The sequence below is a fragment of the Phodopus roborovskii genome, unplaced genomic scaffold (genome assembly GCF_943737965.1).
Source record: "Phodopus roborovskii unplaced genomic scaffold, PHOROB, whole genome shotgun sequence".
NCBI classification, from domain to species: domain Eukaryota; kingdom Metazoa; phylum Chordata; class Mammalia; order Rodentia; family Cricetidae; genus Phodopus; species Phodopus roborovskii.
The window spans coordinates 20,218,018-20,232,744 of record NW_026126460.1 but is presented as its reverse complement, the minus strand read 5'-3'; the positions used below and the strand labels follow the sequence as shown (position 1 = coordinate 20,232,744).

The following is a 14,727-nucleotide window of genomic DNA, read 5'->3' as shown; positions in this document are numbered from 1 at the left end:
AACTATGGTTTGAGGGGTTTCTTCCCTGCTGCCCTTAAAGAAATGAGCAAAGAGGAGAGTTGGCTGGGCAAAGTCGCTGGCGGTCTGTGGCTGGCTGTTGGGTCAAATTTCACAGCCTAAGGCTTTGGGTGCCAGTAATAGGAGGTAGAGGGAAAGGGCCAGATTGACCTACAGAGTTGAACTCTGCCAGGGAAGAATAGTCTACCTAGTGTTGAGGAGAGTTGGATGACGGGCAGAGACGGACACACTGAGGTTAGTTTCACGACCAGAGCATGTTTTTACCCTTGAACCCGCAAGGGAGCTCGATCTGCTGACCTCTGCCCTGCAGCGAGGTGCGCGGTCTTCATGCACCAGTTCCCGCACTTTCCGGCTTTCCCAGTTCCTTGGCCTTTAGCATCTTACTCGGCGCTTGTCTCCCCGAGTTCTCTGGCTCTCCTGCCCTGCCTATTCATATCTGCGAATCTAATCCTCTTTTCCCACCCTGTCCGTCGCAATTCTTCAGTCCTCCAACTCTTTCCTTTCCTCACTCAGCATGAACTCAGAGGGGCATCTCCAGCCAGTTTCTCTGTCCTTCTGTTCCGGTTTAGGACCACCTAGTTCAAGCCATCCTAGAACCCCCGGTGTCCCTTCCGCATCTCCTCTCCCAGGGTGCCCGCCTTCCCGAGCCTGCACCGATCCGATCGGAGCCGGGGCACTAACCCGATTCGGAAGAGCAGCCGCTGGCTGCGCGTCATGAGCAGGCCGCGGAAGCCCCGCCGCTCTTGGCAGCCGCGGGGACTCAGGAGCAGCACGAAGGCGAAGAACAGCAGCCCGCAACCGGAGACCCACAGCCAGGGCGCCGGCCAGGTCTGCCAAGCCATGCTGGGGGCCGGAACCGGGGGCGGGGCAGAGCGTTGCTAGGCGATGGTCCCGCCCCGCCCCACACTCAGAGAGGCGGGGCTCCCCGCACCTGCGCGCTGGGGGACGCGGGGCACTTGGCTCCTCCCATTACTTCACATTCTGACCCGCCCCCTTGCCAGCTGTGGCCTGGCACGCGCTGCGAATCCCTAGATTAAGACAGACTGGGCCCTCCCGGTCCTGGCGAGTCCCGAGGCGGAGCTCGAGCCGGCTTACCAGTGTGCTAATCAGAGTCCACATAGGCCAAGTGTCCTACCACAATACTGAAGCCAAGTCCGCCCTCTTCCCTAGCTGGGAACTCTGGGAGAGGCCTTGGTGTGGTCCTCCTGGTGAGAAACCTTAGATTCCTAAATTTTATCAACTGGAAGGAACCTAGGAGCTTACTGCATCTTCTGCCGTTCATTTATTCATTCACTAAATTAAAGGCATTGTGCCAGATTTTAAGATAGTCAAAAGAGGCCCAAGATGGCTCAGTGGATAAAGACATTTGGTGCCAAACCTGACCACCTGAGTTTGAACCTTTGGACCCACTTGGTTTGGGAGGAGAGAACCACTCCCACCAGCTGGCTAAACTTCCCAGGAGTGCCATGGCGTTTGAGCTCACACAAATTCACAGTATCCAGGCTGGGGCAGTAGTTTGGTGGCGCATCATGTGCCAGACCCTGGGTTTGGTTAATCCCCAACAGGGAGGATGGGAACATTCCTGGAGCCTACACTATGGGACACAGTTGGAGAACAATATAAGTGCATGTATATATGTGTGTGTATGTGCTCACAAACTTATAGGCAGATGTGATGAGGAACTAAGGTGCCCAAAGTAAGCAAAGGGGGGAATCAGTGATATGGGACAGCAAGTCCACAGCTTATGCAGCCATGAGTGGCAGAGCCAGGTCTAGCAGCTAGGCATCGTCATTTCCATGCCCAGTCTGATTTGCACATCGATATCTCCTCACCCTGTTGCTGCTGTCTTCCTAATGAGCTCTGGTCAATGGAGTGGAGGAGGGTGTGAGAGCAAGTGTGGTGCCACGTCGATTGAGACACACAGGAGCAGGGGCTGGGCTGGCTGGATTTGGTCTTGCTGCGAAGTCAAGCTCACCATCACTCCCAGGGGGAGAGGCAGAGGGAAGCAGGTGAGGCAACACTCTTGTTTTCCTCCCTGCTTCCTGAGAGCCCTAGATAACGAGACCCCACATCACATTTTCCACCGCCCTCCGTGCTCTGGGAGTCAGTGCCCACTGTACAACTGTGGGTTCCTATGGACAGTTTTGTACTTCAACCCGCTGCGCCCACCAAATAGCTGATGGGTGGGTTAAATGCAGTTTCCCAACTGCACTGTAATTCACCCAATCCTTGCTTCAGTCTGGAAGCCCCAGGAATTCTGTTGGGCCATCTTGAGAGATACAAGCTCCCTGTAGCCTGTAGACATGCCCTCCCGCCTCCTGCCTGCAGTCCCTACCTCTCAGTGCCCAGGCTCAGGAAGTGCTGAAGCTGCCAATGGCTGTGGTGAGATGAAGACCAATAAGCAAACTCACAGAAGGCATGGGAGAGTTTGTGTCTCTGTGTCTGCACATGCAACACTGAAGGATTGTGGGGCATTGTGAACATACCCTACTGGAGGGAAGTCCCTGTGAAGCAGTATTTTATGGAGAAAATACAACACACTCCCTGTAATCGAAAACAGGAAATGCAAGCTCAGGCATGGGCCTGCAGAGAACACAAAGGACAGAATGTTAAACCTCAGCCCCAACCCCCTAGGAGCAGGCGCTTGTACCCCTCCAACACTCATTAACAGATTCATAGATAATAAACTCAAGACTTGGTGTATGGAACCCTTGGAGTCACAGCAAGGCTGGGGTTAGGGAGTGAAGGGGAGATCTTTGCAAACTCATGCAGGCTCAGGGAGCCATCCTCCTCTTCTCTGGACTGTCCTGGAAGACATTCTAGGATGGCTCCAAATCTGCTGTAGTTCTCTCGTCTGTCCCATGAGAATCTGCTGTTCTAGCAAGCTAGATGCTATTCACCCCTTTCCTACATTCTGCCCTGCAATATCTAACTACTCATAGTTTCTAGAATTCACCATACTGTTCTGTGATCCCACGCTTTTGTACGCACTGTGTTTTCTGCCTGGAGTGCTATTTGTTCTTTGTTCCATAGATTCAGATCTCATGTACTTTCCTGAACAAGCACACACGCATGCATACCAGTACCCTTTAGTAAGATGCCAATGCCATACCTTTCCCCTTGCTGGCGATATCAGAGTGCAATCTTAGACTTCACATCTTTCTTCAGAATGGAAACGCTACCCCCCCTCCCCTGACAGGGTTTCTCTGTATTTGCTTTGGAGCCTATCCTGGAACTCGCTCTGTAGACCAGGCTGGCCTGGAACTCGCAGAGATCCACTTGCCTCTGCCTCCCCCCTGAGTGCTGAGATTAAAGGTGTGCACCACCAACCCTCGGCGAAACTCTAATTTAATGTATTCATCTGTAGCTTGCCATTGTCTGGCATGGTGCCACCTACATATTAAATACTGACTAAATGTTCTTTGAAATGCCAGATTCCCATCACAGCCCCCAGGGCCTCTGCTCCATAGCTGAGCCTGTCTCCAGCCTCCCGAAATGGCATTCTTCCCCTTGCCACTTTGCATTAACTACTTGGTCCCTCAAATGTATCAAGGTCATTACCACCCCAGGCCCTATGAGGTTAATCTCTATTGTCTCCTTGGTGAGTTCTAGACTCGTCTGGGATGTAGACCTCATAGCCTATGGGGGATAGTTTTCATTAGGTTAGTTGAGGTGAGATGACCTGACCTCTCTGGGCTACATGTGGGTGGCACCATTTCCTGAGCTGTAGTCCTAACTGTAGCAAAAGGAGAACAGACAGTGTTCTCTTCAACTGTGAGTTAAAACTCACACCCCTCCCTTTTTGACTCAGCGTGACTCAGCATCCCAGTCCTCAGAAGGTAGAGACAGACAGATCTCTGTGAGTTCGAGACCAGCTTGGTCTCCATAGTGAATTCCAGGCCAAGCCAGAACTATATGGTTGAGACCTTTTCTCAAAACCCAAACAAAACCTTTCTCCCTTGAGTTGCTTATCTTGGGGCATTTTTATCACAGCAACCAAGACAGGTCCTTTGTACACACTCCTTCCCTTGGAAGCTGAGAAGTAATCTGCATCTTGAGCAGAAGGGTGGCTACATCCCATCTACCAGGGCTCCCACTATACCTGGGCAGAGAGGATACTATAGAAACTAGAAGTAGATGCTTCAGGTCTTGACAAAGTCTTGTAATGCCTAGGATAAGCCCACTACAAAGATGACAGTAACACACAGCCTGAGAAAGGGGCATCTGCAAATGCAAACTCACTAAGGTGCCCAAAGAATAGTGGGTCCTCCCAGATGCCTCTGCTGGCCCCCAACACTCTTTTATACCATTTACATTACTGTGGTGATTCTTTTTTTGTTGTTGTTGTTTGTTTTGTTGTTTTGGGTTTCTCTGTGTAGCTTTGTAGACCAGGCCAGCCTTGAACAAACAGAGATCTGCCTGCCTCTGCCTCCCAAGTGCTGGAATTAAAGTCATGCACCACCACCACCTGGCTACTGTGGTGATTCTAATGAGAATGGTCCCCATAGGCTCATATGTTTGATTACTTGGTCCCCAGTTGGTGGTACTGTTTGGGAAGGAATAGGTATGGCCTTGTTGGAGGAGAAGAATAACAATGGGGTTGGGCTTTGAGTGATCACAGTTAGTGATCTCTCTCTCTCTCTCTCTCCTCTCTCTCTCTCTCTCTCTCTCTCGTGGTTGTTGTCTCAACATGTAAGCTATCAGCTATTGCTCCAGCCCTATGCCTGCCTGTTGCCATGCTCTGCACCATGGTGGTCATGGACTAACCCTCTGAACCTGTAAGATAAATTCTTTCTTTCTATAAGTTGCCTTGGGCATGGTGTCTCTTCACAGCAATGGAAAAGTAACCAAGATAATTACTGTCTATGTCCTTCATCTTCAAGGCACTTTTCACAACTGGACATTGTCTTGTGATTCCCACTGGAACGTAAGTCCCATGAGTTGGTGGTATATACAATGCTGGCCCCAGAGCATTAAGTTAGCATTTGATGAATGACTGAATGAATGGTTGAAGCAAAGAATGGTTGAATGACAACTTATTGTTGCTGAGCACTGTGACAGTCAGAGACCGGAATTCTCTTGTTCTGACCAGAAGGTTCTGTCCCTACAGGACAGTTGTATAGAAGACTACAGAACAATCCACACCAGGAAGCTGTAGGGAAGCTGTCTCTGAGGCACTCACACACCTGGCCTTCAGTCACACAATCTTTCCTCCTAGGAGCAGCTCAGAATCACTGCCAAGGCTAAAGTTTACCTCTGTGACTCTCCAAGAGAGACCCATTAATAATCGAAAGCACAGCCATGTGGGATGGTGCACACCTGTAGGTTCAGCAATGGGAAGGCTGAGGCAAGAGGTTCATGAGTTCAAGGCCAGTCTGAGTTACGTAGTGAGACTCTGTCTCAAAAGCAAACAAACAAATGCATACCCCAAACAGCAATGACCAAAGGCAATGAGGCATGGTAGAACACCCCTGTAATCCTGGCACTAGTAAATCTGAAGCAGAGGGATTGTGAACTCATAGGCTAGCTGTGAATTCAAGGCTATCCAGTCTACATAGCAAGACCCTGTCTCAAAAAGAAAAAAACAAACCAAGCCGGGTGGTTGTTACAAGCAGTTTCCCACCTGTTAGCCAATGGCTAGAGCTTCTTATTGGCTAGCTCTGTCTTAAATATTAACTCATTTCTATCTATCTGTTTCCACATGGTCTTATCTTACTGGAGAGAGGGTCTGACTCCTCTCTACTACATCTCCCAGAATCCTCCTTGTCTCCTAGTCCTGCTTATTTTGCTTTCCTGTTGACCAACAGGGATTTATTCATTAACCATTAAGAGAAACATATTTACAGAATGATATCTCCCATCAGGTGGTGGTGATGCACTCCTTTAATCTCAGCACATGGGAGACAGAGGCATGCAGATCTCTGTGAGTTCAAGACCAGCCTTGTCTACAGAGTGAGTTCCAGGACAAGCAAGGCTACACAAAGAAACCCTGTTTGAAAAAAAAAAAAAAAAAGTAAACGAATAAAACAAAAACCACAGAACAGGACTGGAGATATGACGCAGTAGTTAAGAGAGGACCAGAGTTGGTTGGATTCCCAGTACCCTTATGGCAGCTCACCTCTATTCCTGGAGTTTGTAACTCCAGTCCCAGGAGATCCAACACCCTCTTCCTTCCAACCTCTCCAGACACTAGGCTTGGACGTGGTGCACAGACATAGATGCAAGTAGTAAACGTATACACATAAAAACAACACACACACATACACGCCAAAAGGCAACCTTTCTTCCAGGTTCCAGGGGTAGAGGCAGATGTTCTCATGTCCGTTCCTTATTCCAGCTGCCAGCCAAAGCTGTGTCCCTTGGAAAGACAGCCTGGCTTCACCCTTGTATTATGGCTCAAGCTGGATGCCTGGTGCATAGCTGACTTACAGGATATCATTGGTGATGATGGTGATGATGGTGAGGATGATGATGACGTCAATAACACCATAGTAGATGGAGCTGTTTCAAGGTTAAAGAATAGAGATATCAGCCAGGCATAGTGGCACACCCTTTAATCCCAGCACTCAAGAGGCAGAGTTTGAGGCCAGCCCGGTCTACAGAATGAGTTTCAGGACAGCCAGAGCCGTTGTACAGAGAAACCCTGTCTCAAAAAACAAAACAAAAAAGTAGGGATATCTTATTGGACCAGGCGGCAAAGTCAGTTTTGTTAAGAAATGTTGACCCAATGCAAAAGTGGTGACTGGACACTCTGGCCAGCCCCATTGACATGCTGTCATCAAGAGCTCACCCATAGTGACCTTCCCTCTGAGCCATTGTGCTGCATATTCTGCAAATATCATTTGCTTGGGGGGACTTCCCTGCCACTTCTCCCCTGCCCTGTCCTGACTCAATCTGCCTCATGTTTTCCTTTGCTTTCCTGCCTATCCACTGACCTGCCTTCAGTAGGTGAGGCTATGGCTTCTGTCTTGTCCTAGCTCTGGGTTGGGCATGGGTGCTCTATTACTGATCAGGACTAAGGCTTTCCAACCTGGTTCCATTCACTCCTTCTTTGGCAACCTGATGGTCCAGACTCCAGCAGCTCACCATGCTAATACTAAACTTGGTCCTGACACCTAATCAGCAAAACACACTACAACCCAGAACTACTGAACTCAAGCTATTCTCCTGCCTCAGCCTCCTGAGTGTCTGGGACTACAGGTATGCACCATCAGACCTGGCTTTTGAGCATCTGTTTTATTTGTTTGACTTCTGTCCCTAGGTAACCAACTAGTATGGCTCATTTAGCATCTAACTCAGCAGATCTGGAGCTATAGGGAGCCTATGATCCACTCCATGCACTTGAAAAAACAATGCTCTGGCTACCTCTTGTCACTGACATTCACATACAATAGGTCCACTGGGCCTAACACCCTGCATTCTGCACTGGTGATCCAGAACTCAGCCTTCGTCTCTGTACTTGACTTCAATTCCAAGGTTTCCAGTGGAGTTAGTTCAGCAAGGACCTGCTCATAGGTCATGACTTTCATTGATCTGGACCACGCTGAATATGAAAACCCTCAACTCTAGTGTCCTCTTCCCTGGTCCCTCATCCCAGTACAATGTCCTTCAGCTCCTCAAATCATCAATTCCTCCCAGCCCTTCAGTCCACATTTCAGATTGTATTTCTTCCCTCCCAATATTTTGTTGTCGTTTACTTTTCAGTACTGGGGATTGAACCCCAAACCCAGTGCTTGCTGAGCAAGCACTCTGCCACTGAGCCACACCTGCACCCTCCTTACCTGGTCTGAGGTTCAGACCCTTGAAGTACTCACTCCTATTCCATCCAGCCTTAGTCTACTCGCCTCTAGCTTCCTATAGCATGGCATAGGAAACTCCTATCTCCTGTAAATCAGGACCACTTTGATTCAGGCCTTATTGGGACCCCAACATCAGTCCTTAGTGGTACTTGCATCTTGCTGGGGTCCCGTCTTGATGGGATACTTTCATATTCTGTATTAGAAAGACACACGTGTAACCCATATCATACAAAGGAATCAGCATGTTCATGTCGTTCCAGGTTTAACACATCACCCTATTAATGGTTTGCTCATTCTGAGTTAAACCCTTCCCTGTCCAGATGCCCCTGGAGGAGAACAAGGTTGATAATAGAAGCTAACATGGCTCTGAGAGTCAAGCACCTGAGCCCAAACATGCACAGAATGAGGGAGGTGTGAAGGGAATGATAAGGAGGGAAATAATATCATGGACCTCAAAAAATGGGCTAGCCACCTCACCTGAGGGAAAGAGTGAGCTACAGGATCATGGACTGCCTCTGTCCCCTGCTCTAGTTAGCTCTCTATTGCTGGGGTAAACCCCATGATCAAAAGCAGCCTGGGGAGGAAAGGACTTATTCCATCTTACCACTTACAGTCAGTCCATCTCTGAAGGGAGTCAGGGCAGCAGCTCAGGAGGAACTGAAGTAGAGGCCTGGACGGGCACTGCTTGCTGGTTTACTCCCTGTGGCTTGTTCAACCTGCTTTCCTATATCTCTGGGGCCATCAGCCCAGGGCTGGCATCACCTATAGTGGGCTGGGCCTTCCCACGTCAATTATGGAGAAAATGCCCTAAAGACTTTCCCACAAGAAAATCTGATGGAGGCATTTTCTCATCTGAGGTCCCCTCTTCCTAGATGACTCTAGCTTGTGTCAAGCTCATAAAACAACAACAAACAAAACAAAACAATGCAGCAAAAAACTAACAACCGCGTTCCTTTTCCTCTGTAGAATCTGCTAGCTGGGATTCAAGGATGACAGTTGTCAGGGTGTTAATCCATTCTTCTCAGACTGCTGGCTCTCCCAATCAAGACACCATGCTCAAGAGCCTAACCCTGTCTCCTCTCGGTGACATCTGCAGGGTATCCTGTAGTGTCAGATTCCAGTATTTCCATTACAGTCTCAATACCCACAACTGTCATTCTGAACCTTGGGCCCCAACTTCATTTCCTTTGCCTTCAGCAAAGAACCAAGTTCTGTGGCCACTCAGCCCTCCTTACACGGGGATCCTCACAGGGAGTGCCATGACCCCCCCCCATGTTCAAAGTATAGCTTCTGCTGGGCGGTGGTGGTGGCAGCGGCGGTGCACGCCTTTAATCCCAGCACGAGGGAGGCAGTGACAGGCGAATCTCTGTGAGTTCGAGGCCAGACTGGCCTACAGAGCTAATTCCAGAACAGCCAGGGCTGTTACACAGAGAAATCCTGTCTCAACCACCGCCCTCCCCCAAATACCCAAAAGACAAATTAAAGCTTCTCTCAAAAGTCTAGTTCAGTGGTACATGAAATAATTATAACACTCAGGAATTTAGGCAGGAGAATCTCAAAGTTCAAGTCTATACCCTACATACAACAACAATAAGCCCCTACCCTGAGGGGGCAGACTAGGGATGCAAGTTCAGTGGTAGAGTCCAGATTATACAAGGCTTTAGGTTTGATCACGAGTGCTATATACATGCATATATATTAAATCACTAATTAAAAATAGGGCTTTGGAGATGGCCCAACATTTATGCACCTGTACAGACTCATGAGCACACCTTCATACCATGCACATACACAAAATAAGATAGAAAAAAATTCTAATGTCAGGCTAGGGGTAAGAGTGTGTGCTTACTTTGAGCAAGGCCCTAGACTCTATCCCCAGAAACAAATAAACTAGAGAGAAGACAGGCAGTGGTGGTGCAGGCCTTTAATCCCAGCACTAGGGAGGCAGAGGCAGGCAGATCTCTGTGAGTTCGAAGCCAGCCTGGTCTACAAAGCAAGTTCCAGGACAGTCAGTGCTGTTACACAGAGAAACCCTGTCTGGAACCTCCCCTCCAAAAGATAGACAGACAGACAGACTGACTGACTGACTGACTAATTCTGTTCAATGGTGTCTTCCCCAAAGGCATAATTTGAAAGGCATGTAAAGGCTGAAGGCCACAGAGGCTCAGCCACAGAGGTACAGGGGAGGGTGAGGTGAGGCTCTCATCCACCTAGAGGTTCCACAGGTAGAGAGGAGGGTTCAGTCAGGCCTCTGGAGAACCTCAGAAAGACATTTGTCATTAACATGAATGACTTCGGGTCCTAAACCAAAGAAAGGGAATACATTGTACATGAATTACTTGTCAGTGTTAATTTCCTGGACTTGGCACTAGTTTTTTTTTTTTAATTAATTTATTTTTATTCTGTGTACACTGGTGTTTTACCTGCATGTATATCTATGTGAGGGTGTTAGATCTTGGAGTTACAGACAGTTGTTAGCTGTCATGTCCCAAGATGCTGGGACTGAACCCAGGTCCTCTGGAAGAGCAGTCAGTGCTCTTAATCACTGAGACATCTCTCCAGCCACACAAACGCTAATTTTATAGTTTAAAAAAAATGTGAAAGTTTTAGAAAGTTTAGAAAAGAGAGCGAAGGTACAGGAGCTCCTGTACCTTTTCAAAAATATTCTGCCTAAACCTGAGATTATCTCAAAACAAAGAGTTTAAAAAAAAAAAAAAACTGGAAGATACACAAACAGAATTGTGTTAATATGTTTAAACGGGTTTGGCTTTTCTTTTCTTTTTGCTGATTAATGGCCATTCTCTAACCACTCTCTATCTTTTCCTTGTTAACTTCTATTTTGCCCACTCCTCTTTCAATAGCACAGCCTTTAGTTCCTCTCCAGCCCTGGTAGGTGGGTCTTGATTGGTCTAAGCTAATTGGTACCCTGCCAGCTATTGGTTAGACCCAGGAACATGATGCAATTCCTGCCATGAGATAATAATAGCAAATATTTATATAGCACACAGCATGTGCCAGGCACTTTAAATAGAAGAACCCTTAGCTCCCATGCGGCCCTATCTATCAAATCCCGAGAGATCAATTCAGTGGCTGCAGGTCACACAGCTGGTGAGAGGGCAAGAGAGACAGGATGGGGACCTTCTTAAAAAGTTTCCATTGCTTTTAAAGGGGGATCTAATGCAGCTGCAGAGTTCAGTGTTCCTAATCAAACCTAGGGTCCTTTGCCTACTAAGCATGCTCGCCCTCAATCACTGAGATGCATCCTATCCCTACTGGCAGCTTTCATGTGGTCCAGGATGACCGCTTGTTTCCTTTGCACCTGAGACTGACCCTGAACTCCAGATCTTTCTGCCTCCCCTTTCCTGAGTGCTGGGACTTCACGTATTCTCCACCTAGCTCAGCTGTGCTTTCTCAAATGCCCCCTTTCTTTCTACAAAGAAGCCACCTTTACCGCTCCCGGATGCTGCCATCTGCTGTGGTGTCTGGTACCCCAGCAGACATTATGGTGCCATCACAAAGCACTTTAGGAGGATATTCCAGGATGGCCAAGATGGACCAGTCAGTAAAAGCACTTACAGGGCCCGCCTGTCCACCTGAGTTCAATGTCAGGATCCCATGGTAGAAGGAGAAAACTGACTCATATGCATTCAGACTCTCTCCCTCTCCATCTCTCTCCCTCTCCATCTCTGTCTCTCTCTCTCTCACACACACACACACCACCACCACCAAAGAGATGTTCTAGAACACTGCAGATGGCAGAGCATTAACAGAGCAGGAACCTATATCTCTGAAGACCTCATGGAAAAGTGCGCATGGTGGCTCACACCTGCTATCCTAGCATATGGGACAATGAGGCAGAATTACAGTCCAGTCAGTTGCAAACAAATAACCAAGTCTTAAAGTAATCAGTCCTGGAGTTTCTAGCCAAGTATTTCACCCTGCCTTTTGTTGTGCGCGCGCGCGTGCGCGCGCGCACGCGCGCGCGTGTGTGTGTTTAGGCTAAAAGACAAACCTTGAATGTAATCCTCAGGAACACTCTCTACCTCCTTTGAAACAGGGTCTCTCAGTGGCCTAGAGCTCACTTAGAAGACAAGTTCCTGCCTTGACTTTCCCACAATAATGGAACCTGTAACCTGAACTAAAATGAACCCTTTCATCCCTAAGTTGCTTTTATTTTATTTTTGCTTTGTTGTTGTTTGAGACAAGATTTCTCTGTGTAGCCCTGTCCTACCTAGAACTCAGTTTGTAGACCAGGCTGGCCTCCTCAGAGATCCATCTTCCCTGCCTCCTGAGTGCTGGGATTAAAGCTGTGTGTCACCACTGCCCACCTCTCTAAATTGCTTTTTATCAGAGTATTTTATCACAATCTCCTCCAACAAGGCCGCACCTCCTAATCCTTCCCAAACAGTTCCATCAACGGTTAGCCAAACATGCAAACACACGAACCTATGGGGGTTATTCTCATTCAAACTGCTGCATGCATCATCCTCTTGTTTGTCCCATGAGAGGGATTTATAAGGCTACACATTTCAAGGCTCCAAGACCTACCTCTCTCATGCCCTAGCTGTGTGATCTTGGGTAAGTCATGCCACTTCCCTTGGCCCAGCCTTCTCAATTGTAGATCAAATGAGAAGAGAGTTGACCTGCAAGACTTCTGTGGAGCTCACAGGAGATAACCGCTGAGCTCATTCTGCAAAATGCCCATCACAGAGACAAAAACTACTGACCGGCCTGACAGTGGTGGTACACGCCTTTAATCCCAGCACTGGGGAGGGGGACAAAGGCAGGCGGATCTCTGTGAATTTGAGGCCAGCCTGGTCTATTGATCGAGTTCCAGGACAGCCACAGCTACACAAAGAAACCCTGTCTCAAAAACACAACAAACCCTATTGACCTGAAAGGAAACCGAAACCTTGGTTTTCCCGAATGTCTGACTAGTTTCCTTGTAGTCCTAGTTATTTTTCTCTTGTTCCCCACTCATCGCTTTTGACTTTGTTTTCGATTTCTTTCACCCAGACCCTGGCCATAGCCTCCCCTACCTCACAGGAGGCCCTCCACTTACACTCTTCCTGACCCATGAATCTAAGTGCATCCCTCTCCTTTGGAAGATGCTGCAGGCCTCTTGCTCTCAGTCCCCAGTATGCCCCACCCTCTCCTCCTGCATCCCCGCAGGACTTCTCAGGTCTCTCCTAGCTGACTGTGGAGAAGCTGCTTTCTCTTCTACCCCTGCACCTGTTTCTGCTTCTCTCTGGAAGCTGCCCCATTCCCATCGAACTCCAAGCTCACCACCTCGTACCCCTGGAGTAAGCCCAGTTCCTTTACCAGTCAAGGAGTATGCTGCAAGGAAACTAAAGACACGAACTTCAGAACCACCTCAGACACTCGAGAAGACTCAGCCTGAGGCAGAGGGCTCTTCCCAGGCTCCTCTACAGAGTCCCGTCTGTTGTGTTGGGTGGCAGCTGCATTCCCAGTCCAGAGACACGGAGTCCTGAATATACATTTGTCAAATGATTGATAGATGAACAGTGAGGCCAGCTCCTAGAAGAAGCCTTTTCATCCTGACTCTGGCCTAGGGAATGATGTCCCCTAGTTCGAGGCACCTCTCTGTCATTGTCCTCAGTGGGTTGTGGGGGAGTTCCTGGTGCTACTCCAGGACATCTGGAGCTCCTTATGGGAAAGGCAGGCGCCAGGCTGACTGACTGTCTTTGTCTTCACTCCTCCACTATTTACTTGGTGCCTGCTTTGGTGGCGATTAAAATATTGTTTTTCTTTCCTTTTCTTTCTTCCATTTTCATGTGTACAAGAGTTTGACTAACTTCTGTATGTGTACTGTGTATGCCTGGTGTACTTAGAAGCAGGTGTCGCATCCCCTAGAACTGGAGTTGCATACAGCTGTGAGCTGGTGTATGGATGCTGGAATTGAGCCTGATTCCTCTCAAGAGCAAGTGCTCCTAAGCACTGAAACATCTCTCTAGCCCATGGTGACAATTTTTAAAAACCTTGCCTGTGAACTAGACATGGGGGCTTATGCCTTTTAATTCCAGCACTTGGGAGGGAGGCAGAGGCAGGCAGATCTCTGTGAGTTCAAGACCACTCTGATCTACAGGCAGCCTCTTTTTTTAAAGATGAGAAAGCTGAATCTCAGACAGGCTAAGTGACTTACTCCATCACAGGGCTAGCAAGTGAAAGGATCAGAATTCAGTTCTAGTTTTATTGGGTTTGAAATCTGTACTCTCCACTCACACTGTGCTGGCAGCTCAGCCACCATATGGGCACCAGGAACAAAACCTGGACAATTACTCCAGCACCATCTTGTAGACCTAGCCAAGGTAGGTCATCTAGCCTCTGGTCCTCTAATATATTGGTCTCAAGAGTTCAAGGCCATTTTCAGCTACATAACACATTTGAGGCCAGCCTGGACTACATGAGTTTCCCTTTCAAAATAAGAGCACCAAGGGGGCTGAAGAAATGACACAGAGACCACCCCATCCCACCCCCACTTCTCCAGACTCAGGTTACCCTTATGTGGGGAACCCCAGAGCAAAGTTAGCATCTTAACAGCCATCCTTCCTACTACTCTCTTAGATAGTAACACACTGGTAATTTTCCATTCCCCTATGACTGCTCTCCTGTTAAGCATATGATGCAGGCAGCCTGACCCTGGAAGAGTCCCAGCTGCAGGCTTATCGTATAGCAACTTACCTTATAGCAGAACAGCTGCATTCCGCTTGGAAGGACATTCTGCCCCCCTCACATCCTCCCTTTGGCCCAGTCCCTCATTTCTCCACTACTTAAACCCTGTGGTTGCATTCAATAAAGGGGACTCGATCAGAATACTGTGTTGTCTCCATCTCTCGAGTCTCTTGACCCCTCGTTCTCACTCCCTCAGGGTCCCGTCGACTGACCCCGA

At 48.4% G+C, this 14,727-nt stretch overlaps 1 protein-coding gene across 3 annotated transcripts in view; it reads right to left on the bottom strand.

The window, feature by feature from the left end:
* Pnkd (PNKD metallo-beta-lactamase domain containing) overlaps positions 1 to 14,727 on the bottom strand; it is a 63,537-nt gene that overhangs the window by 21,611 nt on the left and 27,199 nt on the right. Inside the window, exon 3 of one of the 3 annotated variants that reach the window (XM_051190454.1) lies at positions 6,448 to 6,519. The exons of 1 other annotated variant lie outside the window; for it this stretch is intronic. In XM_051190454.1, the coding sequence (XP_051046411.1) occupies positions 6,448 to 6,519 (72 nt within the window). Of the gene's footprint in view, positions 1 to 699; positions 886 to 6,447; positions 6,520 to 14,727 lie in introns of those variants that run through there. One more of the 3 variants, XM_051190456.1, reaches the window with a different exon arrangement.